This window comes from Propithecus coquereli, unplaced genomic scaffold (assembly GCF_000956105.1).
Source record: "Propithecus coquereli isolate 6110/MARCELLA unplaced genomic scaffold, Pcoq_1.0 Scaffold557, whole genome shotgun sequence".
In the NCBI taxonomy this organism is placed as follows: domain Eukaryota; kingdom Metazoa; phylum Chordata; class Mammalia; order Primates; family Indriidae; genus Propithecus; species Propithecus coquereli.
In genome coordinates this window covers 964336-986865 of record NW_012151474.1, presented here as the reverse complement: position 1 = coordinate 986865, position 22530 = coordinate 964336, and the positions used below count along the sequence as shown (strand labels likewise).

General features: G+C 53.7%; 1 protein-coding gene across 2 annotated transcripts in view; it reads right to left on the bottom strand.

Annotated features, from left to right (window-relative positions):
• Window positions 1-22530, bottom strand: part of BANP (BTG3 associated nuclear protein) — an 84545-nt gene that overhangs the window by 24593 nt on the left and 37422 nt on the right. Inside the window, exons 5-7 of one of the 2 annotated variants that reach the window (XM_012657675.1) lie at window positions 15415-15531; window positions 13506-13681; window positions 5219-5458 (exon numbers count right to left, since the gene is read on the bottom strand). In XM_012657675.1, the coding sequence (XP_012513129.1) occupies window positions 5219-5458; window positions 13506-13681; window positions 15415-15531 (533 nt within the window). The remainder of the gene's footprint in view (window positions 1-5218; window positions 5459-13505; window positions 13682-15414; window positions 15532-22530) is intronic. The other variant, XM_012657676.1, reaches the window with a different exon arrangement.

The window sequence follows — 22530 nt, the reverse complement described above, 5'->3', positions numbered from 1 at the left end:
AGGACAGAAGATCACACATCACAGAGACGCAGTTAGCCAGTCAATAAACGATCTCCCAAGTACGAATACGTACTAAAATACAGTCACACGTTCTTCTAGTTTACCTAACTGTTAAATAACCTGGACGTGCAGAGCGGGTCGCTGAGCGCTCTCACGAGTCCCCGGCCTCTCCCCCGGCCCCGAGTTCACAGACAGCACTTAACGTCCAAAGAGCAAAATCGAGGGTCTCAGCAATTCAGGGAAAACTGGTTTTCTGAAACTCCAGCTCGTTACCCTTCGTGCTCACTCACATCTGCTTGGCGACCTCCCTCCCTGCCTTCAGGTCTCGGCCGGAACGTCACCTCCATAACCCACCCTCATGCCCAGCCGTGTCCCCCGCACCCCGTCCTCCCACGCCTGGGACTGGCCGTTTATTCAGAGCACTGATCACTTTCCGACACGGGAGAATTCATCCACTTACGAATCTGTGTTTACTCTTTGCCTCCCTCACAGACACGGGGTCTCCGTGTTGTTCACCTATGCGTGTCAAGCACCCGCATGTCTCGGCACATAGGAAAGGCTTAAATATTTATTGGATAAACAGTAAATGCTTAAACACTTACTGGATAAAAAATGATTACAACTGGCTGTAAGACATCCCTCGGTTGCTACCTACGTCTGGTGGGCGCGTGTGTGACTTGCCGAGGCCTCTCTCGTGCCTGCTCAGGTAGCCCACTCTCCACGCGGGCAGGGCCTGCGTGCCCCGCCACTGTGCTTATCCCTGGACCCCCCCAACCTGGCTGCAGGGCACTGCCCACACTCCCCTGTGGTGCCACCGAAGGCACGTGGTCCCGTGCTCCCCCAGGGCTCACCCTGCACACGGGAGAGCACCTCCCTGGTACCCTGTTCCCCGTCACTCATTCGCGAGAGCTCTTGAACACCGCTGAACAGCACCCAGAGCCCTCTCACCCGACAAGGAGGAAACCGAGGGCAGGATGCGGCAGCTCCCTGCTGCGGGCCCAGCCCACGTCTCGCCAGACCACGCGACCCCTTCTTTGCACCAAATGGCAACAGGAATTAACGATGACAATATCCTAGGGAATCCTAGGATATTCTCTTCAACACGGTGACCTCGAGAGCTGATTAGCAGGAAAATAAATGGATGGAATTCAAAACTGTAACAACAAAAAGATCAAGCTGAAAAACGTCCTGTTTTGACTACTGAGAACACGGAGTCTGGACCATTGACTGAGAGTTAAATTACTGCCCAAGCCCTAAAAATCTGTCTTTACTGAGACCAAAATACTAGAAATAATCAAAACAGAGGAAGTGTTTGTTTTAAGTACCATATTAAGTATCGAAAGTATCTTGGATTCTGGAAAGACACTTCTTGACTTTGTCTACAAATACAAGCTTAAGACATATTTGACTCTAAATAGAGCGACAGCCAAAGTTTCCTACTCTAGATAAAAAAAAAAACCAAGTTAAGGAGGGGTAGGATTCATAGGATCAGAAAGAACAACAACCTAAAGTAGCCTCAGCAGCACTTTCCATCCTCGTGCGTAAAAGGACATCCGCGAATGAGGCAGCCACTCTCCTTTCTCATGTTCCTCCAGGGCAGCTCTGAAATCATCACAGAATCGCCACTCGATAAACACGTACCGAGTGATTGCTGCGTGCTGGGGACAGCCTCGCCGAGTCTGGGCTCGTTACCAGCTTCAGGGAGAGAAGAACCCAAATGCAGACGGCAATCGCAACAGGAACCAAGTATTAAAATTACGATCAAATAATTCCTGGCGAACCCGACCACTGACTGTGGTTTCAGAAGGACCCAACTGCTGACCACAGCTACAAGGGAGCCCAACTATGAAAACTCAGGTAAACAGTCACGGGAGAACCGACTACTGGCTGCGCTTACGAAGGGGCCACCTACAACCGTGGTCTTCAAGACAAGAGAGGAAACCATGATCACGCGCAGTGTGAAACCGTGTGGCGCTCGTCAGCAACCAGAAACACGCCCAAAACCCTCCTCCTGTCCTCCTCGCGTCTTCACACCCAAGGAAAAAACTTCTAGGGATTAACGAAATTATATTAAATTTTAATATATATATTCTTTTCCGTCACTAACAAGTATATATACACCACGTAAATATATATTTTAATATACATTAAATGTTATGTATGCTTTATATGTTACATATAAATATAACATATAAATAACATGGGTGTATAAATACAAGAAATGAGTGAAAACATTAAGGTTTAAATTCGACTTTGTAAAAACCAACTTGCCAGTTCAAAACCTGGTTTCTGTTCTCTAAAGACAGAACCACATAGTCACACACTGTCCACTGACAAGTCCTCCTAATTCCTTCCAACAGCAACTCAAGGCTCCGACCCGTGGCAAGGCCCCCGGCGACTGCCAAGAGAAACCAACCGATGAATCAGCAGCAAAAACGTCTCTGCCACACGGAGCTGTGGTTTGGAAGGAAGGTCTGTTGGGCTCTGACGGGGTCTGACCCGGCACAGGATTCTCGCTGAGACCCCTCGGGGGCCAGCACCCGCCTCTGTGCGGCTCCGCAGGAGGCTCTGACCTGCCGCGGGCTCAGGCTCCCGGCCGCCACCAGGCACCCCCCGCCACCGCCGCTTCCGCTGCTCTTCAGAAAGCTGTCTGTACCTTTCTGCCGGCACCGGGCACAGCCTCGGCTTAACACATGGTGTAGGAAAAGTATTATAATGACGTGATCGAAAGACTACCTTGAACCCAACCACTACTATACCCTTGCAGAAGCATTTTATCTCTAGACATACGCTAAAAACAAAAAAACTCATGAAACAAGAATGTCATTACCCTCACTTCAGTTTTGAGGCAGAAGCCAGAGAAAGGAGAAGTAATTTGCCCATGTCAGGTTACCGGTTAGGCGTGAAAACCAGCCTGGTGCCCACCGAGTGGGGAAGAGGGGGCCACCCTGTGTGGTCCTCACCAGCACCCCAAGACCCCCAAGGGGCAGACGCAGGGACACCCCGATCACACACCGCGTGCCCTGCTCTCTGGTTTCCGGCAGCCCAAGCACGCTGGCTGCTCTGGCCGGGAGACGTGTGGCAGCTTCGGGTGAGAATGGCACCGGCAGCAGTTCCCAGGATAGAGGGGACAGAAGCCCCCGGGCCTGGTGGCTGAGGGACACGTGCCTGCAGAGCCGTGGCAGCCGTCCCACCTGGGCCCCACCTCACCCCAGGCCTTCAGCAGCCGGTCCCTCACCTCCCCAGGGCAGCAGCCCGACCGCCCGCACTCCCCTCCGTTGCTGGTGGGCACCAGGCGGTGGCCCCGTCCCTGTGAACTGCCTTCCGCTTTCCGGAGCTCCCGTGACGGACACTGCGGTTCAGATCACAAAGCCAGATCCTGCTTCTCAAGTGACGAAACTCACAGAGGACGCAGCTCTTGGGAAGCAACCAGCAGGGCTCGCTGCGTCCTCGGTGGGTGGCGGGAGGTTTATCAGTCGCGAAGGAATGAAAACACCGCCGCTGCTAATGTAATCTCAAGTTCAAAGAGAAAGCAAAGCAGAAGATGAGTGCCAACAATTTATTTCTTGAAATTACAGCCTTGACTTGATAGTGCTGGCCTGGAAAACACAGGAATCCGTGACCTCTGCCCGAGGGAAGCGGCGATCTAATCGCTCCCGCGGAGCCGGTGAGGCTGGACCCGTGCGGCACGCACCTGACGCCAGAGCCGCCCGGCCTCTGTAGCCACCTTCTCCTAGCATGGTGACCAACTCCTTTGTGGGGAAAATCATGGGGCCACACCTGAGTCCCCTTTGTTGAAAGAGCCCCGAGAGCCATTCTCAGGCCCCGCCCCCAGGGCAGCGCCCAGGTCACCCGTGCGGAGGGGCCCCAAAGCGGGAGTGGCAGAGGGCCGGCACGCAGCCACACTGTTGGTCCACAGCCGTCTGTGGCTGCGTCAGAGTGGAGTAGGGTGGCCCACAGAGCCTGGAATACCTACTCTGTGGCCTTAAGGAAGAGGCTGGGCCTGCTCTGAACCTCCCGTGCGACACTGTTCGTCCGTGAACCGCTTCATTCCCCATCTGAGAGACCAGTGTCCACTGCCCACCCGGGTGGCCCTCCAGTAGCTTATCTGAGATGACTCCAGGGCCCACGACAGGCGCCCACCGGAGTCAGACAAGAGTGACACAAAGCCTGGGCCAGGCCACCCCCCCACGCACACGTGTGAGCAGGGACCCAGGCTCCACTTCACAGTGACTTCGTGGAATTCTGCAGTGAGCAGGACACCTCGGTCGTAATCAGGTCAGTCTGAGCAGCCACATGAAAAGCATTCCCACCATTTCTGTAACAGCTGCTGACAAAGTTAGCCCCGACGTCTGTCACTGCTCTGCACAGAAAGGTTCGCGGGTCAGTGTTAGGGAACTTCACCGGCAGAGCCAGGCTCTGTCCCGAGGGAGGCAGGTCCTCTCTGCTGAGAGGGCACGAACGCCAAGGACCTTGCCTTGCTCTCCTTCTTGCCAAGTTAGGTTAAATTTCACACGCACTGCGCACCTCTGCAGAGCTGGGCTTCCCGGCGCAGCTACCCGGGCCCTGCGCTGGGGCTCTGGTCCCCCGTGTGCGCTCCCTCTACCTCACGTCCTGTAAGAAACCACAGCGAAGGGCTTCCGGAACGCGGCGGACCCCGCGGAACGGATGAACCAGCGTGCGAGTGTCGGGGCAGAGGGTGCTGAGAAGCACCTGAACGTGTCTCGTCCTCTCTGAGTGCCATCAGAAGGACCACACCGCGATGACCAGGTGCCGCTCCTCAAAGAGGAGGACACTTCACAGGCCATGCTGGATACCAGAACTTCTTAGGAGACCTCCTGGCTTCCATGACAACGGCACGGCTGCCAAGGCCGAGCCTCCCTACAGGACGGAGGCCGGTGGCCTTCTCTCGCGGCACCGGGAAGCAGGCAGGGGAGACCCCACACTCCTCTTCCTCGAAGCCACCGAAGGACACGAGGCCTGGTTTTTAAGGTCCCTGGAGAAACACGTCCCACATTCTTTCCCCTCTGCAGGGTGCCAGACAACAGCCACTACGGGGTGCTCAACTCAGAACCCCAGTGCCCGTGTCTGTCACGACCACTGACGCCAGCGTCCTCCCTGCACTGAAGACAGGTCCCAACTGGGCTCACCACTCGCCCGCCAGCAGCCGCCCCCCCCCGCCCGCCCCAGCCCGCGAGTGGGACGCGGCCACACTTACAGCGGATGCCGTAGATGGTGAGCGGGTCCAGCTGCTTCTTGCCGTGCTTGCCCTGGCCCGAGAGGTTGGACACGGCCTGCACCTCGCGGTGGAAGAGGTAGTCCAGCAGCGTCAGGGCCATCTTCTCGGCCGTGCGGCAGTTGGTGCTGATGTGCAGCATGTCGGAGGGGATGATGGCGCAGCGCACCCGCATCTCGGGGTTGTTCTCGTCGCCCAGCCAGGTCCCGTTGGGGTAGTCCTCTGGAAGAGAGAGAGACAGTCCGCAGGCGGCCACGGCTCGGGGCACGCGCCGCACGCCCCACGCGGTCAGGATGCCGGAGCGCTCAGCTCAAACGCGCCGAGACAGACGCTCCACGCGGCTACCTGGCAAATCACGCTCCGACTTCCAGGGCGGCTGCCGAGCGAACTGGGGCAGCTCCTACCGTTACACAAGAAAGCGCCGCGGGGCTGAACTGACGCAGAGCAGACACCATTCTGTCGCTCCCCAAAGGCGCCTAGGTTTCTTCGTTTCAGGAAGATGAGCGTGGCAGATCACGCTGTGTAAACACTCTTTGCTCTGCACTTGGGCCCCGTCTCGGGAGCCAGATGCACCTGGTCAGCTCAGTGACCCGTGAGGGACACAGAGCCCACCCAGGGCCTCCCGCGGCTCTGAGGCTGACTGGGTGTGGCCGCCGTGCGTGCCCAGCAGTGGGAGCCTCCGTGTAGGGGAGGCCCCCAAGACCCCAGCGGGGACCCCCAAGTTCATGCTCAAGTCTGGAAGAGGCGACACCAAATGCTCTCGTCTCAGACACCAGATTCTCTTTACAGCCCCAGCAGGGTAAAGAGCTTTAAAAAGAAAAACGTCAAGAACTCTGTTTGTTTCGAGCTTTGCCCACATCTGGGTGGGAGTCACAGAAGGGGGCCGCTCGGCACACCCGTCTCGGGGACAGCTGAGAATGATGCCCCGCCCTGTGACACCGACACGAGGCCACCTGGGGGCTCCGCACAGTCCGTGTGAGACCAAGATGCCCTGCGGTCGTCTTCTGCACAGCGGAGGGCAGGCCTGGCGTGGCAGGGCGTGTTTACCCCAAGGGCCCCTCCGCTCCTCACCATGGAGTCCTGCCCCCCACGGTGCTGCGGACTTTTCTTTCCTGCTCGCAGGCCCCGCTTCTCCCTTCCCTCCTCTGACAGCTTAGCAGCGAACGTGGGGTCTCCGCACAGGAAGCACCTGCTCTGACCTCCTCTCCTCCTCTCGTGGCCAGACTTCCTCCCTCGCCACACGCACCTCTTGTGCTTTTATATCGTTTTACATCCTGAAGGTTGCTAGTAACAGGAGGAGGATGCCGAGTCCTGGGTCAGGGGAAGGTCGGGCAGAGGCGGGGGACATGCGGGAGGGGCCAATAAGGCCACACGCTCCACCTGCCCCGCCCTCTGACTCCCGCAGACCTGCTGTCCTCCTACAGCGCTGGACATGCCGCCGCTACCCTCAGAACTGACTTCCTTCCAGCTCTCCTCACACTGTGCCCAGGCGCCGAGTCTGACCTCCACCTGCTGGCTGCTCCCCGTAAGACGGCGGCCCCAGACTCTGGCTTTCTCGGGGGCAATTAAAACACAAGGCTCAGGGCTCGGCGTTCGAGTGTGGGACGCACCAGTGCCCAGGCCGGAGGAGAGAGGGCTGGCGCCCAGAGGAGACAGAGCTAGCCTGGAAGAGAGACCCCGAAACAGGGGTGGGACCTCCCGCTGCCCGCCTGGCAGTGCCCGAGAGCCCACCACACCCCTCCAGCTCCATCTGGGACCAAGGGAGGGCGCCCCGAGCGGGCACTGGCTCTCGGCTTCCAAGCTAGACTGAGTGGTCGGGCTTCTGCCAACCACGACGACTCCTCTGCCTAACGGCCTCTCTGGGCCCCTAAGACTGACCACATGAGGTACTGAAAGGCTTGGTGACCTGTCAAACGCCTTCAGACAGCCTCCCTGGGGGGCAGAAGAAACTCCGTATGTGATCACACGCCAAGAGAACTCGCGCTCCTGCTTGGAAACTGCAGCGTCTGACCCCAAAGTGGAACCAAGTGAAGCTGCGTCCCCTCCCCCGGCGCGTGCCCGTGGAAGTGTGGGGATCTAAGCAAGGCCGCGGGGCAAGGAAGAGGCAGAGCCCGAACCAGAAGCAAGTGCTCTAGACCGTGACAACTTCCTGCCCACTCAAAACCGGCGATTTTGGGCATTTCCAGGGTCTCTGCCTAAAAAGCTGCTGACCCGCAAGCACTTCCAGGTGCTGAATGACGCCTTCTCTGTACTGAGACAGAGGCGATCTCGCACGTGTGCTCCTGATATGACCTGCGGGATTACTCAACTTCCTGTGTACACAAAATTCTCCATGAGGAAAAGAGAAAAGGAAGGAAAAAAAAAGAGTAATTAAAAACCCCAGCGGAATGTGCACTGTCAGACCACAGAGGATAGTTATATAAGTTTATATATTTTTTAAGAAGGAGTCTATTGGAAGGAATTAACTGAAAGTTTAAATACAAACTTTTTAAGAATTCTCTCCTCTGATGTCCTTTGGGTGCTGACTTCCCAAGAGCATATTAAAAAGCGATTCAGACCTACGTTATTTTGTACGTTGTCTAGACCTCTGCCGTGAGTTTACGTCATCACATTCCCGCGTCACATACGTGCCCTGTGTCAGTGACTCGTGTGAGCCGTCCGAGCCAGGTGGACAAAAGACACGGGCGGTAGCAGCTCTGACCAGCACAGAGCTGAAACAGTCACTGCCATGGGGTCAGAAAACCACCCATCATCGCCCCCTGAGAGACGGGCAGGAGCAGCAGCCCCAAGCTCCCGGGAAAGGAGAGAGGAACCCCAGGAACCCAGACCCCGTCCGGCCCCACCCAGCTCTCAGAGTGGACGTCCCGCCCCCGGCCCCAGACTCTCAGCCTTAACTCACTGCTGACCCTGGGGGCCTGACCCTGCCTGAACCCCACTTCTCGATGACAACGAATCATGTCTCTTACACGGAAAACAAGGCAAGAGCACCTGCCCACATAAATGCCCCCACGCCTTCCAGAATTTTCTAGGTAGAAATGGTACAGTGTACCACTTTCTGTTGTGTTTGACTTTGGGGTTTTGAGTGGGCTATTTTAGGTCGACAATTCTATTATAAAGATTTTATCTGTAACATTCAAACATTTTTTAAAGTGAGACAACTATTTAACCATCAGTGAAAAGAGATCCTGCGATTCTGGGCCATGCGGTCACTCCAGCCATCTGCCCACACTCTCCGCCAGCTCCTGCGGCGCCCTGGGATCCAAGAGCAGTGTGCGCAGAGTGGACAGAGGTCACTTGAGCGCCGTGGCATCTGACAACAGTGTGAGCAGAAGGATGTTGTCAAACGACAACCCAACTGTACCACGAGCCGGAACTCACGCCCTGCGCGCAGGGAGGCAGGTGGGCGGGGCTCAGACCACACGCACAACTCTCCTGCGTTCAGGTGTCTCCGCGTCGGGATCTCATCAGAAGCACGATGGCTCCCGTCTCTGCGATATTCCTGTGCAAGATCTCGGAAGCGCGAACAGAGGCACCAGGACCGCACCCCGTGGAAAAACAGGCCCTGCTGTAAATCACACAGGATGAAAACACAGCAGGTTTGCCCAGCGTGCCAGAAACACCACCAAACGTTACCAACTCAGCACCCGCTTGCGGGAGTTGCAGGCACAGGCCCTCGTCTCAGCCCCGTCTGGGGAGGGAGAGAGTCCACCAGCCTCCTTCCCGAGCAGCACCGTCACCAGGTGAGGGTGGGAGGAGCTGGGGACAGACACCTGTGTGCAGCTGGAGAGGCACAGACCAGCGTGGCACTTGGCTCTGCACCCCAGGAGCCTGCTCTCCGAGGGTCTCCTCTCAAAGGGCACCTTTCTGCGGACGGCCCGGGTGAACCCCAACCGCTCAGCGTCAGGGTCGCTGTGGGCGCGACTGTGCCCGCAGTGAGTGTCCCAGGACCGCCATCCTCTGGCCCGAGGAGCGTGCCCGCTGGGCACAGGCTGCGCCTCCTGAGACCCACTTTCCTCTGGGGCCCATGCCTGCTCTCACGCCGGTCTGTCCCCACTGACCTATCCGCAGTCCCGCTCTTCACTGCAGCCGAGTACGACTGCGTGACAGCGTGTTCCAATGTCACCACACACAGCGCCCATGTCAGAAACACTCATGTAAAATAAACTGCGTAAATGCGTTTTCAAGGACTATTGTTGGCTAAGTCTTCTTCTTTACACATGTGGCTGACGTCGTGTACGCAGCAATTTTTCCCAATCCGCCTTCGCGGCGCAGGCCACGACGCGCTCCACGCCGACGAGCTCACGGATGACCCGCCCCTCTAGGCGGCCTCACCATAGAGGCCACCCCATTAACTGGGCTCTGGAACATCCACGAGACCAGTTCCTGACAATAATTCAATCACAACTGAAGTACAGTCCTCCCCGCTGAAGTACAATTTGTTGAGTTTTGTGAGAATTATCAGATGTATACACAGCAGGAATCCAAACCCTTTATTAAGCATCTTAACCAAATCCCTTCACTCACTAGGGATCCCAGCTAGGCCCCTTCAGCTAATTCATTTCTCTAACTCAGCTACTCCAGGAGTGAAGAGGCCCCACACGCTCCCGGCACATAACAAGACACGCGCACACGGACGCCCCACCACGGACAGACAGACAGACACGGGCTCTAAGTTTACCGTTCCCTGCTCTGGACCGTCGAGAGTCCTCTCCCTTCCTAGCCGATGGAGCTTATGTTAAGACAGAGGGAATTATCTAAGTAAGAAACTAGGATAAAACGATACGGCACCTTTGCCGGATGATAAATTGATTCCGAATTTGACATAAAACAGCACGCCGATTCAAACAGGCCATTTGGAATACTTGAGAAATAACCACTTTGAAATCTGTGATTCTCTAAAACTTCAGGCACTGAAATGCTCGTAGAAGACAAGAGCAATCTGTCCACTTGCAGCTCCTGGCTCTTACCGGGACCAAGACGGCCAAATACAGACAAGCCCGTCACCGTCAGCACGTCCCCCGTCAGCACATCCCCCGTTAGCAAGGCCTCCTCTGATGCGAACGTGCTGACCCGAACTTCTCCCCAGCGAGCGCGCTGTTCCGGGTTGGAGGGAGGACACGGGCGGGAAGCGGCTCATCCCGCTCTCAGCGCGCTCATAAATCTCACGGGAACGCTTACCGTGCGACGCCACTACAGGTCTGCAGTAAATCTGATACAAGACACGTTAATGGATCGGCTATTTTGCCAACGTTTATACGCAGACCAACCACTTAAAGACGACTTCATTTGTCTCCGGCTAATCTTCCCCCAACCACTGTGTCAAATAAGGCGGCCCAGACGGAGACTTCCCTAACACGGATGCTCTGCTGGGGTATTCGTTCCCAAGGGCAGAGTCGGTGGGAGGGATTTACGATAAAAATGTTTTTTCCTAATGGAATGGAATTATAACCTCTTCTTCAAGACACAGTAAAATTTAATTGTGGAAAAATTTCTCCAATTTGCCCCAATCCTAACAACCTGTATTGTATGTCAAAGTCACATTTGGTGGAAACAGTCAGTTTTAAAAGTGGTTATAGAACTTTGCTCAAAACCTTTGCTAAGAAAGATGTCTTGCCGGGCGCGGTGGCTCACGCTTGTAATCCTAGCTCTATGGGAGGCCGAGGTGGGCGGATTGTTTGAGCTCAGGAGTTCGAAGAGCGAGACCCTGTCTCTACTAAAAATAGAAAGAAATTAATTGGACAACTAAAAATATACAGAAAAAATTAGCCGGGCATGGTGGCGCATGCCTGTAGTCCCAGCTACTCGGGAGGCTGAGGCAGAAGGATCACTTGAGCCCAGGAGTTTGAGGTTGCTGTGAGCTAGGATGGTGCCACGGCACTCTAGCCCGGGCAACACAGTGAGACTCTGTCTCAAAAAAAAAAGAAAGATGTCTTACACAGAGTGTATCGTCTCATATTTAAGGAGCTTAAACACATATACAAAGAAAATTTGTATTTTTCCTTGTAAATATTAATACTAAGTAATTTTCAAATCTGATTCCTTTTAGTAAATTCATTTTGGGGTCAGTCTGCTGTTTCTCTCAACTGAAGTATATTTCACATTAATCATATCACATTAAGAAACATAAATTTTAAAACGTTTAAAATTTTTAAGGCTTAAAAACTTAATTTTAAAAAATGAAATCAAAAATCTTAATTTTTAAATTTTATATTTTTGGACTTTATGATAACCCCAGACTCCCCAAAATTATCAAGTTTTTTGTTCTTTAGCTGACACAGGATTTTTTTTTAATTAATTAATTTATTTTTTAGAGATGGGTCTCACTCTGTTACTCTGGGTGGAGTGTAGTGGTGTCATCATAGCTCACTGCAACCTCAAACTCCTGGGCTCAAACAATCCTCCTGCCTCAGCCTCCCAGGCAACTGGGACTACAGGTGTACGCCATCATGCCTGGCTAATTTTTCTATTTTGGGTAGAGACGGCGTCTCGCTCTTGCTCAGGCTTGTCTCGAACTCCTGAGCTCCAGCGATTCTCCCACCTCGGCCTCCCAGAGTGCTGGGATTACAGGCGTGAGCCACTGGGCTTGGCCCGAACTGACAGTTTAAACCAAACATTGGGCCTAAAATGGGTAGCCAGACCTACATGGGTATTTATACAAAATCCACATAGAAAAAGAGTAAGAACAATTAGTCTTGTCCGCAATTTTACGACGTGATTTTCATTCAATTTCCATGCAAATGACATCGGTAGCATCTCTCTTTTCCTCAAATTTAATGTGTAAAAAAACCAGTTGCCTCGACCTTGCAATTCACATGTATACAAAAACCTACACACGAACGTTCACAGCAGCATAATTTACAACATCCCAAAAGTGGAAACCATCCAAATGCCCATCAACTGATGAGAGGATAAACAAAATGTGGTCCACCTGCACAGTGGAAGATTATTTGGCCACAGAAGGAAGGAAGCTCTAATACACGCTACGATATATATGACGTCACTGGATTCCATCGCTATGAAATGTCCCCAGGAGGAAAATCTGCAGGGACAGAAAGCAGGTCAGTGGGTGTCAGGGGCTGGGGGGCATGGGAGGAGGATGGAGGGGTGACTGCTAATGGGGATGGGGTTTCTGTTTGTGTTTTAGAATTACACAAAGAGGTGATAAGTGCACAACCTCGTGAACGTACTAAAAACCACTGAAATGCACGCTTTAAAATGGTCGGTGTTATGGCATATAAATTAGATATCAACGTTTAAAGTCTCCCCTCTTTCTCTCTCTCTCCCCTATCCCACCACCTCGAGCCTAGCAATTTGTATTGGGGTGAAAGCAGTTTTTGAGAAGAACATGGTTTTCAATGTTTCAGATATGGCAGTGAGTCTAACAGCAAAACCTTTGTTCCGTAGAAAAATCTACGTCGAGTTTTTTAGGAAAAATCAACAGCTCGGATGTAGAAGCAGAAAAACCTTGAGTTCTCACTAGTAAATGAAACCCAGGCTTTGGAACTCCGTGACACAAAGCTAAACCCATCTGAGTCTCTCCTTTCTCTCTCCACACTGTCGTAACTGCAGTAACAAAGTCACTCTCAGTGACAGGCATAAGTTAGTCCTGAGGGACACGCAGAGGCTCCTGCGTGTGGGCCGACCATGGGCAAGCGCCAGGAGACACAGCACTTTGGACCCTGCGGGAGAAAGGAAGAGTCTTCCCTGCCTGGGGACTCCAGGAAACCCCCGCTGGGGTCAGGTGGGACAAAGAGCTTCACCTACAGGCTGACGCCCACTCCCTTCCTTCCCGGTCGGTCACGGACCCGACTTAAACTGTTCTTTAACCCGGTGGGCCGGCCGGCAGCTTGGTCTAGACACCAATCAGACAGATGCAAAAAGATTGAGTATCAAAGACAGTCGACCACAGGGTCAAATGATGAGAGGTTACAACTGTCCGTCCTAGGAAAGCAGCCGGAAGTGATTAAGTAAGTGACGCAGATCAAAAACAACTATGCAAATCTGCAGTAACACGGAGAGATTTCCGCTGCGTGAGCGAACAAGTCAGTTCTAAAATTGTAAGGGGCGTGGAGAAAAAGGCCAGAAGGTTTAGAGATCTCTGAACAGTGGAATTACAAGTTACTTTCCCTTTTTTCATTGGTTTTATATTGTATCGCTTTCTGAAAAGGCAATAAACATATATCACGTTTCTAAAAAGCAAAAAGAGGGGAAAGATATGTGTCCCTGTCGCGGCTCCAGCCAAGGGAAGAAGAAACTCTCTGGGACGCACCTTCCGAGTTCAGGGTGATGAGGGTGACGTTGCTCCCGATGCTCTGGCTCCCGGACTGCCCGCAGTTGGAGACGGAGTCGCTGGCCTCGGAGCCGCTCTCCCCGTCCTCGTGGTGGCTGTCTTCTTGGCCCGGCACCTTCACCACAATGGTGTTCTGCCGCCGCCCGGGAACAGCGCTGGACAGGAGAGAAACACACCAGCCCCATGTCGTGAGCGCGACACAACAGACGGGCAGGGTCGGGGTGGCCTCTCGGGGAAGCTGCTCTCTCCTTGACCCACCGCGGACTCTGACTAGCACGGGCCAGTGAATCGGCCTTCCCGACAGCGCTTTCTACGGAGGTCATTAGCCACTTAACGGGAGAAAACAGTGTGGGGGTGGAAGGAACTATATAAAACTTAAACATTTAAAGAAAATATTTCCATCATAAAAGGAGTAAAATCGTAACTCGCTGTGACTCAGGCCCAGAGTGCTGCTCTGATTTCAGAGGTCACCCTACCAAGGCTGACACTCGCCAGAGAGCCACTGTTACGGCCGCGTTCAAGCAAAGACTGAACTGGAGCAAGTGCCCCGAGCCCAGGCCAGTCCAATCCACGCTGTCGGGCTCCCTGACGATGGCTCCGCCTCCAGAAAGGCAACCGCCACTCCCAATCACTCGCAGGGACAAAAAACACTCAAGTGGCCTTAAAAAGACAGCCAAGGATCCCCTGGGAGCTACCCTCATCATACGGACCCTGATGAGAACAACAAAACACTGCCAGTGAACAGGACCACAAGGTCAGCCCCAGAAAGTGCTCGAAAAACACATCTGGAGACTTGTCACTTGTCTTTTTAATGACCCTGTCAACGTCCCTTACCGTGGACTGCTGCACACCGAGAAAGGGGAACAGGCTTAACTTCTCTTTGTGCAAAGTCAAAAAAAGGTGTTCGCAACACTGGCCACGCCCAGGGGAGGGAGCTGCACTTGGCGCTCCGTGGACTTGGCTCTACGGAGAACTGTCCATGCTGCCCTTGCTCTTGACACTCAGCTCTGCCGCTGAGCTCGGTGTGGGCCACGGGAGAGGCGGGAGAGGCAGGACGGGCAGACCCCGCGCCTTCTCACCAGGCAGCTGGGCCTCGGCCGCCCACACCCACCTGCCACCTTCATCCCGCAGACGGGCCCTGCACCCACCGCTGCCGGCCCAGGAACCTGAGCTAAGACGACAGAGAAGCAGCACAGAGCTGGAGGAGGAACAATCCGCAGAAGAGATGGAGAAAAAAGCAAAACAGAACTTCGTGAAGACACAGACAGGAAACAAAAAGCAACGACGCCCACACGGGGCGTGTCACTGGGAGAGCAGACCCGACCGCCGGGCAGGGGCCACCTGCATGCCTTCCCCTGCGCGCGGGGTGGTGGCCGTGTCTGCTGGCCACTCCCATTTCCAACCAAGGTGCCATTCAAAGTGTCTCAAAAGAAAAGGAGTAAAAAAGCCATAAACTCGGCACACCCACTTCCTGCAGCAGACGCAGACGGGGTGTCCGTTGACCTGACGTGCTTCTGCATAGACAGACAGACACGAGTAACCAGCGGGCTACGCTGAAGGACAAACACCTTCACGGACTGCTGTGAAGAGACAACGCCATCTCCCTCCACGACCCCACCAGCACGAGACACAGAGCCCCCCGAGCCCCCCGATCCACTCCCTCTGTGCAGCCACGCAGCAGGGCACAGGCGCTCACGCCGCCCAGCCCGCGTGGAGCACTGTGCGGGCCCTCCCCGCCCTCCAAGAACTGGGGCGGTGCCTGCCAGGCTCAACCCCGTGCCCAGCGATGACCCGCGTGCTCGACTGTGCCCTGGTTGGGGACACTGACTTATTCCCGCGGGACTCATCACAGTGGGGGGGAAGGTGAGGTTGGTGCCGTGCTACTGACTTGCTAATGACATTTTCCAGGGAATCCGGTGCCCTGTTGCTCAAGGGGTCGTCCATCTTGGCTACAATGGCGTTCTGCCGATCATTGTTGAGTATTACTGTAGTCTGGGGGACGACGCTACAGAACAAAAGAATCACAAAGAAAAAGAAGACCTTAAAACAACAACATTCATTGAGTGCATTCGAGCAATTCAATACAGTCAGTCCCAGCGACCTGCACTAAGGGAGGGAAGTGGCTCCCTGCAGAAACCGCTGACTTTGTGCTAGGTAAGGACACCTGGAGATGGGGACCTGTTAATGGAGTTTAACTTTCCCAGCAGCTGCTGTTCTCGGTCTGCACGACCGGGCAACACGGGAAGGCTGCGCTAAGGGTATCTGAACACGCGATTCAGAGCAGATGGGAAATCGCAAGTTGTCGGCGCGCACGGTTGAGGCTTCCGAGGCAGCGCGTCTGCGTGAAAACCAGCTTGACGTTCCTGCTCGTCCCCTCCCAACTGACCCCTGCGTGACAGACCTGCGCTCTCAGGACTGTGCGGGACTGACGTCATTCCAGCACTCTGGAAGGACGGGGCGAACGCGACACTGGGCCGGGAACAGAAGGACACAGCACGTCCTCCCTACAGGCTCTGCGGGAAAAGTGGGTCAGCTGCGGCCGCGGGGCCTCCGGGCTTTGCTTGGAAGAAAAATGATTCTACAGAGGAACAGGCTGTAGCCCAGAAACCGTGAGAGCCGGCACATTCCAGAAGAAGCGCTAGTGTGTCTACATGGGCAGTAGCTAACGCAGCTTAGTCTCAAGGCATTTACTCTTCATATTTTTCAAGCATTAATTTTTTAACACTTAGCACTTTGTGGTCACAAGGAATCTCTTCAGTGTGCCTTCCTGGGGAGGGCTGGGAGCAGAAAGAACCGGCACCTGAAACACAAAATGCTGTTACCTGAGAGTGAAATACCCCTCTCGGATTTCCCTTTGCAAAGCCAACTCAGGGAAGACCCCGTCTTCGATTTGCACACGTGAAATCCGGCCTCGTGTCAGGGCCACTGGCTGGAACTGCACACTCAGTGTGGGACAGGTGCTTCTAAGCTAAGGCATGATCTACGGCATTTCACACGAAGGTGCTGTTTTTCCAATTATTCTACTGGTTTTGGTGCCACGTAAAGTGACCCACCAGGCCCTGACCAATTACCTACAGGTAGCCCCGGTGACCTGACCTGGTTACTGCAGTCGCCTGCAGGCAGGGACAATCTCGTGCTCCTCGCACGTGCAAGAGGAGACAACGGTTTGTGTGCATCTGGTATCTTCCCAGTGCGTGTTCCACGGAACGCAGCGTCCCCGGGATCCCACACGCACAACTCTCCCTCCCTCTGAGCAACTAAATGAGGGCAACACTGCTGGGTGGACAGTAGTTCTCTGGTGTCCATTCCCAGTGGCCATTAGCAAATTAAAAGTCTGAGAGGAAACTTTAATAGAGCAAAGTTCACTCGTGCCACCGTCTGGCAAGGTCCCTGGACTAAGTATGCCTTTGTTCCTCGGAGATTCCTGCTAAGATGACGGAAGTCATGCTCTGAGGTGTCAGGTTCTGGCTGACATAATGCACCCAGGGGTCCTCAAGCCTGTGCAGGGGCCGGTGTCCAGATCCTCAATTCCGGAAGGTTCCATTTCCCAAAGCAGTCCTCCTCGAGAGGGTACCTCCATGTGTTTGGTCCCTTTCACAAAGCCTTTTTCCCACTTAAAAGAAAAAAAGTTACCTCTGACTCCGGCTACCCTGAAGTTCACCGTCCACACAGGACGAGACCCGAGGCCTGAGCACAGACTCAGGGCCCCAATCTCTGGCCCAGGCACGGCAGAGCCTCATGACTGGCGAGGAACCCTGGCAAACCGGCGGGTTCACAGTCCTTTGCCTTCGACAAAACTCATGGAAGGATCTAGCTGAAATTTTAGCTCACAGATCATCAAAAATAATTTTTGATGATAGACCACTAAGGTTTTTGCCACATAACTTGAGGAAACAAAGAGCTTCTTCCTCTCTCATGTATTTATTGATGTGAACAGAGTTTCTCAGTGTTTAGAACTATTGAAACCAAACCCAGAAATAGAACCAATGCCGAATCCTGCCTCCTGCGCAATAAATCGTAACCATCCAGGGATTCAGGAATTAAGTAAGACAAAAGCCCCATCTCCTCAAAAACGCATTCCTGGCCAGGGACGGTGGATCATGCTTATCATCCCAGCACTGGGGAGGCTGAGGCAGGAGGATTGCTTGAGCCCAGGAGTTGGAGGCTGCAGTGAGCTATGGTTGCACCACTGCACACCAGCGTTGGCAACAGAGTGAGACCATGTCTCCAAAAAAAAAAAGTATATTCACAATGTTTTATTACTCAAAATTAGCTATAAGTAGGTAATACATTTATGTTGTTTTCTGCAACTGCGTACTATTAACTTTTTTAACCCTAGGGCCTTGTGGCTATAGGATATGAATTTTTTCAGGTTCAATTTATATCTCTATTTCTGCTGCAAGGGAGTAGGACAGCCCGGTGAACAGGATACAGTTCTGAGAGGGAAATGAAATGAGGGTTCGAAAAGCAAAGGAATGACGTGCAACGTGACGGCCAAAAGCTGATTCGCGAGGTGTTCGAAACGGACGGTGGTGTTTATATTACAAGGGAAACATTTCCGAGAATAAATCAGTGTTGCTTTTAAATATCAATATTACAATATGCCAGAAATAACACTCTTGCAACTAATGCAATTTATTTCAACCTCCAATTGTACAAAAGAATATTTAGTTTTTCAAAAATTATGGAACTTGTCTATCGCATTAAGAATGAAGTCGCTAGCTAAGGGCCAGTGTAGAAACAGTGCAATATTAAGTGGCAAAAAGTACAAAGAGTGTAGACGTGTGTGCACATGTGTGAAAGGGTGTCTGGAAGGACTTCCAAGAAATTTGCACGGGAAGTTATGAAGCAGCTTTTGCCTTCCCGTGTTATTTGAATTTTCTGAACATGCTGGTATTTTCTGTCCGTGTCACGGGTGTGCCTGTCCAGGCCACTCGTCCCCACCATTTACTTTGTGGGACGCGCTGAGGTGTGTGCTGGCCTGGGCTGAGCTGTCATCCGCGGGATCACTCAGCGGGAGGCTGCCGGGGAGACGGAAAATCCACCAAGAGGCAGCTGCTCAGGTGAGCCCTTCGGAAGTCCTGTGCTTCCCCCGCCTCGGAGCCTCCACACGGCTCCTGCCCACCGCGCCAGCCTGCAGCCATCTCCCTCCCCGACCACCTGCCCTACACAAGTCACGCATGCTCCATGGCCCCACGACCATGTGAGCCGGTCCCTTGTACTCTCTCACACGCGCACATGCGCCCACACGTCCTCCAACTGGTTCTGCTTCTCTAGTTGAACCCTGATTCCTATGTTTTAAAATAATTATGGATTCACAGAAGTTATAAAAATAATACATAAAGTCCTGGGAGCCCCTTACCCAGCCTGCCCCACGGTGACATCCTCTGCAGCCTGCGGTACCACAGCAAATGCCGGAGGGGGGCATTGGAACAACAGTGCGAACAAGGCCTGGCAGAGCTCACCAGTGTCTCTGTGTGTATGTGTGTGTGCGCACACGTGTGTGCATGGCTCTGTGCGCTGTGGCCCGTGCATGGCTCCCTGAACCCGCCTCCCCCATTGTAGAACTGCTCCACCCCGAGGAGCGCTGGAGTTCTCCTCTGCAGTGGCACCCGCTCGACCTCCCCTGCCCTCCACCAGAGCCACGCATGAGCTCCGACTCCACAGCTGTGACATCTCGAGAACGTCCTATCCATGGAGCCACAGTACCCGACCTTTGCACTTGAGTGCAAAAGTTCCCCGAGACCCATCCAAGCGGCGGCATCTGTCGGCAGCGCGTCCTGTCTGCGGCTGAGCAGTTTCGTGGCCGGGTGCACCGGCTCCTGAACCACCCACCCACCGACGGGCACTGGGTGCTCACAGGTTTGGCTGCTACAAATAGAGCCGCCATTAACATTAGCGCACAGGCTTTGCGTGAACGTAAGTTTTCAATTCCGAGACAAATGCCCGAGAACGCAACTGCCGGGCCATGTGGTCAGCGCAGGTCCAGCTCTGTGAGACGCCGTCACGCTGTTTTCCAGGGCAGCTGCGCTATCTTCCGCTCCCGTGTGAGACCCAGCCTCCCCACGCCCTCGCCAGCACTTGGCGTTACCGTTGTTTGTGTCCCAGCCTTTCCGACCGGAGTGCGGCGGCGTCTCGCTGCGGGTTCATCCGCACCCCCGATGGCTGACAGCGCGCGGCGTCTTTTCCTCCCCTTTGCCAGCCAAGCACCCTCCTGGTGAAATGTCTGGTCATACACTTTGCCCCCTCTCTAGCTGGATGTCATTTGTTTACTGTTGAGCTTCGAGGGTTCTTTATTCTACATACTAGTCCTTGGATATGTGGTCGGCAAACATCTCCCCCTGCTTGTACCGCTCTCCCCCTGCTCGTCACGCTCTCGGCGGGTCCCGCACAGAGCAAAAGTAGGACTTTCCATCAAGAGCAACTCAATCGTGTTTTACTCATTATCCTTGTAGTGTCAAATCCAAGAATTCTTTGCCTAGTCCTAGGTCCCAAAAATCTTCGCCTATGTTTTCATCTAAAAGTTTCATAGTTTTACATTTTACACGTAAATCTGTGCTCCCTTATAAATCAGTTTCTGTACTAGAAGTGAGGTTCACACCGCGTCCGTTTCTGTAGTCTTGCCTATGGGTATCCAACGGCTCCAGCGTCATCTGATGAAAAGGCTGCCCTTCCTCCGCTAAACTGCTTCTGTGCTGTTGTCAAAAGTCCGTCGGAGGCCAGGCGCAGGCTCATACCTGTAATCCCAGCACTCTGGGAGGCCAAGGCAGGAGGATTGCCTGAGGTCAGGAGTTCGAGACCAGCCTGAGTAAGAGCAAGACTCCATCTCTACTAAAAATAGAAAAATCAGCCAGGCGTGGTGGTGGCGCATGCCTGTAGTCCCAGCTACTCAGGAGGCTGAGGCAGGAGGATGGCCTGAGCCCAGGAGTTGGAGGTTGCTGTGAGCTAGGCTGACACCACTGCACTGTAGCCTGGGTAACAGAGTGAGACCCTGTCTCAAAAAACAAACAAACAAACAAAGGCTGCTGGACACATCTGTGTGGGTCTGTTTCTGGGTTCTCTATTGTGTTCCACTGATCAATTATCTATCCCCCGTCATTTTGGTGTTTTAATTATTTATTATGTTTTCTATGCATTCACACTCTTAAATGAACCTATCTATGCCTCTACCTGTAACTATATGTTTGTTACATTCCTATTAAATAAAAACTTAATAAAAATTAAGGAAAAGAAAAATGGTGAGACCCACGGACTGTCCTGATTGCTTTAATCCTAAGGTGATGCTAACTCACGTGGTTAAGTCATACAAGCGGAATATTCTTGGTAAACGGATCACTATTCAGAAGTAAAACATGCACTCTCGTGGGACCAATGTCCTGTGACGGGGTGTGAACAAGGACCCCTCTGCGTTGGAGGACACAGGACCTTAACAAGCAGTGACGGTGCTCACAGGCCCCGCACCGACCCCAGCAGGGACCCTCCTGATCTCACAGCCACTCACCAGGGCAGGACACCCAAGGGCCACACGTGAGATGAGCCGTCCAGCCCAGTGGTAGGAGCCAGGCACTGCAGTGCCTTCATCGTACAGACCACAGCCCACGCACAGAGAGGCCATCGACCTGCCCAAGACCACACAGCCAGGGAGCAGCAAGTTAGATTCGAGCCCAAAGTCCTCCTGTGACAGACAGAGCTGACGTTCCTAACCAAAATCAACAAAGCAAGAGTCCACAGCCACCGCTTCTTACATACCAGAATTCCTAGGGGAGTCAAGGCCCATCCCCAAAGAGAGCCTGGAGCGTTTATTTTCCCTAACAATGGCCCAGGTAATTTTGATGGGTACTCCTGGTTTCAAAAACAAGAACGAAACTATACACAAACCCGCAACGCTGTGTGAGAGATACAGCTGCTCCGATCACTTGGCACCTTCCAACGTATTACGTGGGTAACTTGTATTTCGGTTTTTGTGTGGTCTCCTCCTGTGCAGGGAGCCTTTCCTGGGCTGTTTGGTGATGCATCCCACGTGCCTAGGTGGGACACAAAGACTGCCCAAGTGCACTCAGGAGTGAGCCTCGCGTTGAGCTGACCGCCTCCGATGGCCCGCTCCCACGCGGCTCGCTCGAAGGAAACGACTGAGAATCACAAACCAGGGCAGAACCCTAAGAACAGGATGCCCAGAGGGCAGCCTAGAATGTTCTCATCGGCTACCAAAGAGGACCTGAACTTCGAGGGCTCAATGCCGTGCGCATCGGGCCTCGGTGAACGGCAGGAAGCGGCCACCATCGCTGACCTTCCAGACCTCGCAGGGTGCCGTGGCGCAAGGAACCCCACGTGCCTCGCACGCATCCTCTCGTCCGCCAGGATCCCGGCTCGGTCCTCACCCCCAGCTCAGGGATACGGGCCCTGTGCTGGGAAAGCTTTCGGTGACGGGGCCTGTGTTCAAAACCAGGCACCCTCCTGCCATCACTTCTGGTCAAGGATGGTAATAACCCTATTTCGAAACTGCTGCAACTTGCTCTTTCGCTGTTTGAGTGTTTTAATTGTTTTACTTTGATGGATTTAAAGCAAAACATCTCAGCTTCCAGGGCTGTCCTGGCACATGTGTTCCGTAATGAGGTGGCCTCCGCCTGTCACAGCCACAGCCTGTGAAACCCTGGAAACCAGCTCTCCGCCCTCTGCGCGTGGTCCACACAAGATGGACACCAAGGGGGCTCTGCCCAGCACATGCAAAATAGACATAAAAACATCTCCTTGAGATATGTAGATTCAAACTATTTTCGCAAGTTTCTGTTTGCCATGTTTTACTACAAAAGGAGAACTTGGAAAATCGCACAATGGTCAAGGGCAGACGAGTGCACAGGGCGGGGGTAGGGAAGGACGGGCAACACCAGGACCAGGCCCAGCCACAGCCAGGGCCCAGACATCCGAGCGGAGCCAGCAACAAGTACACACAGGCCCTGGAGCGAGAGAGAAGGGAACCCAGTGCTGCGAGCTCAGGTGGATCCAG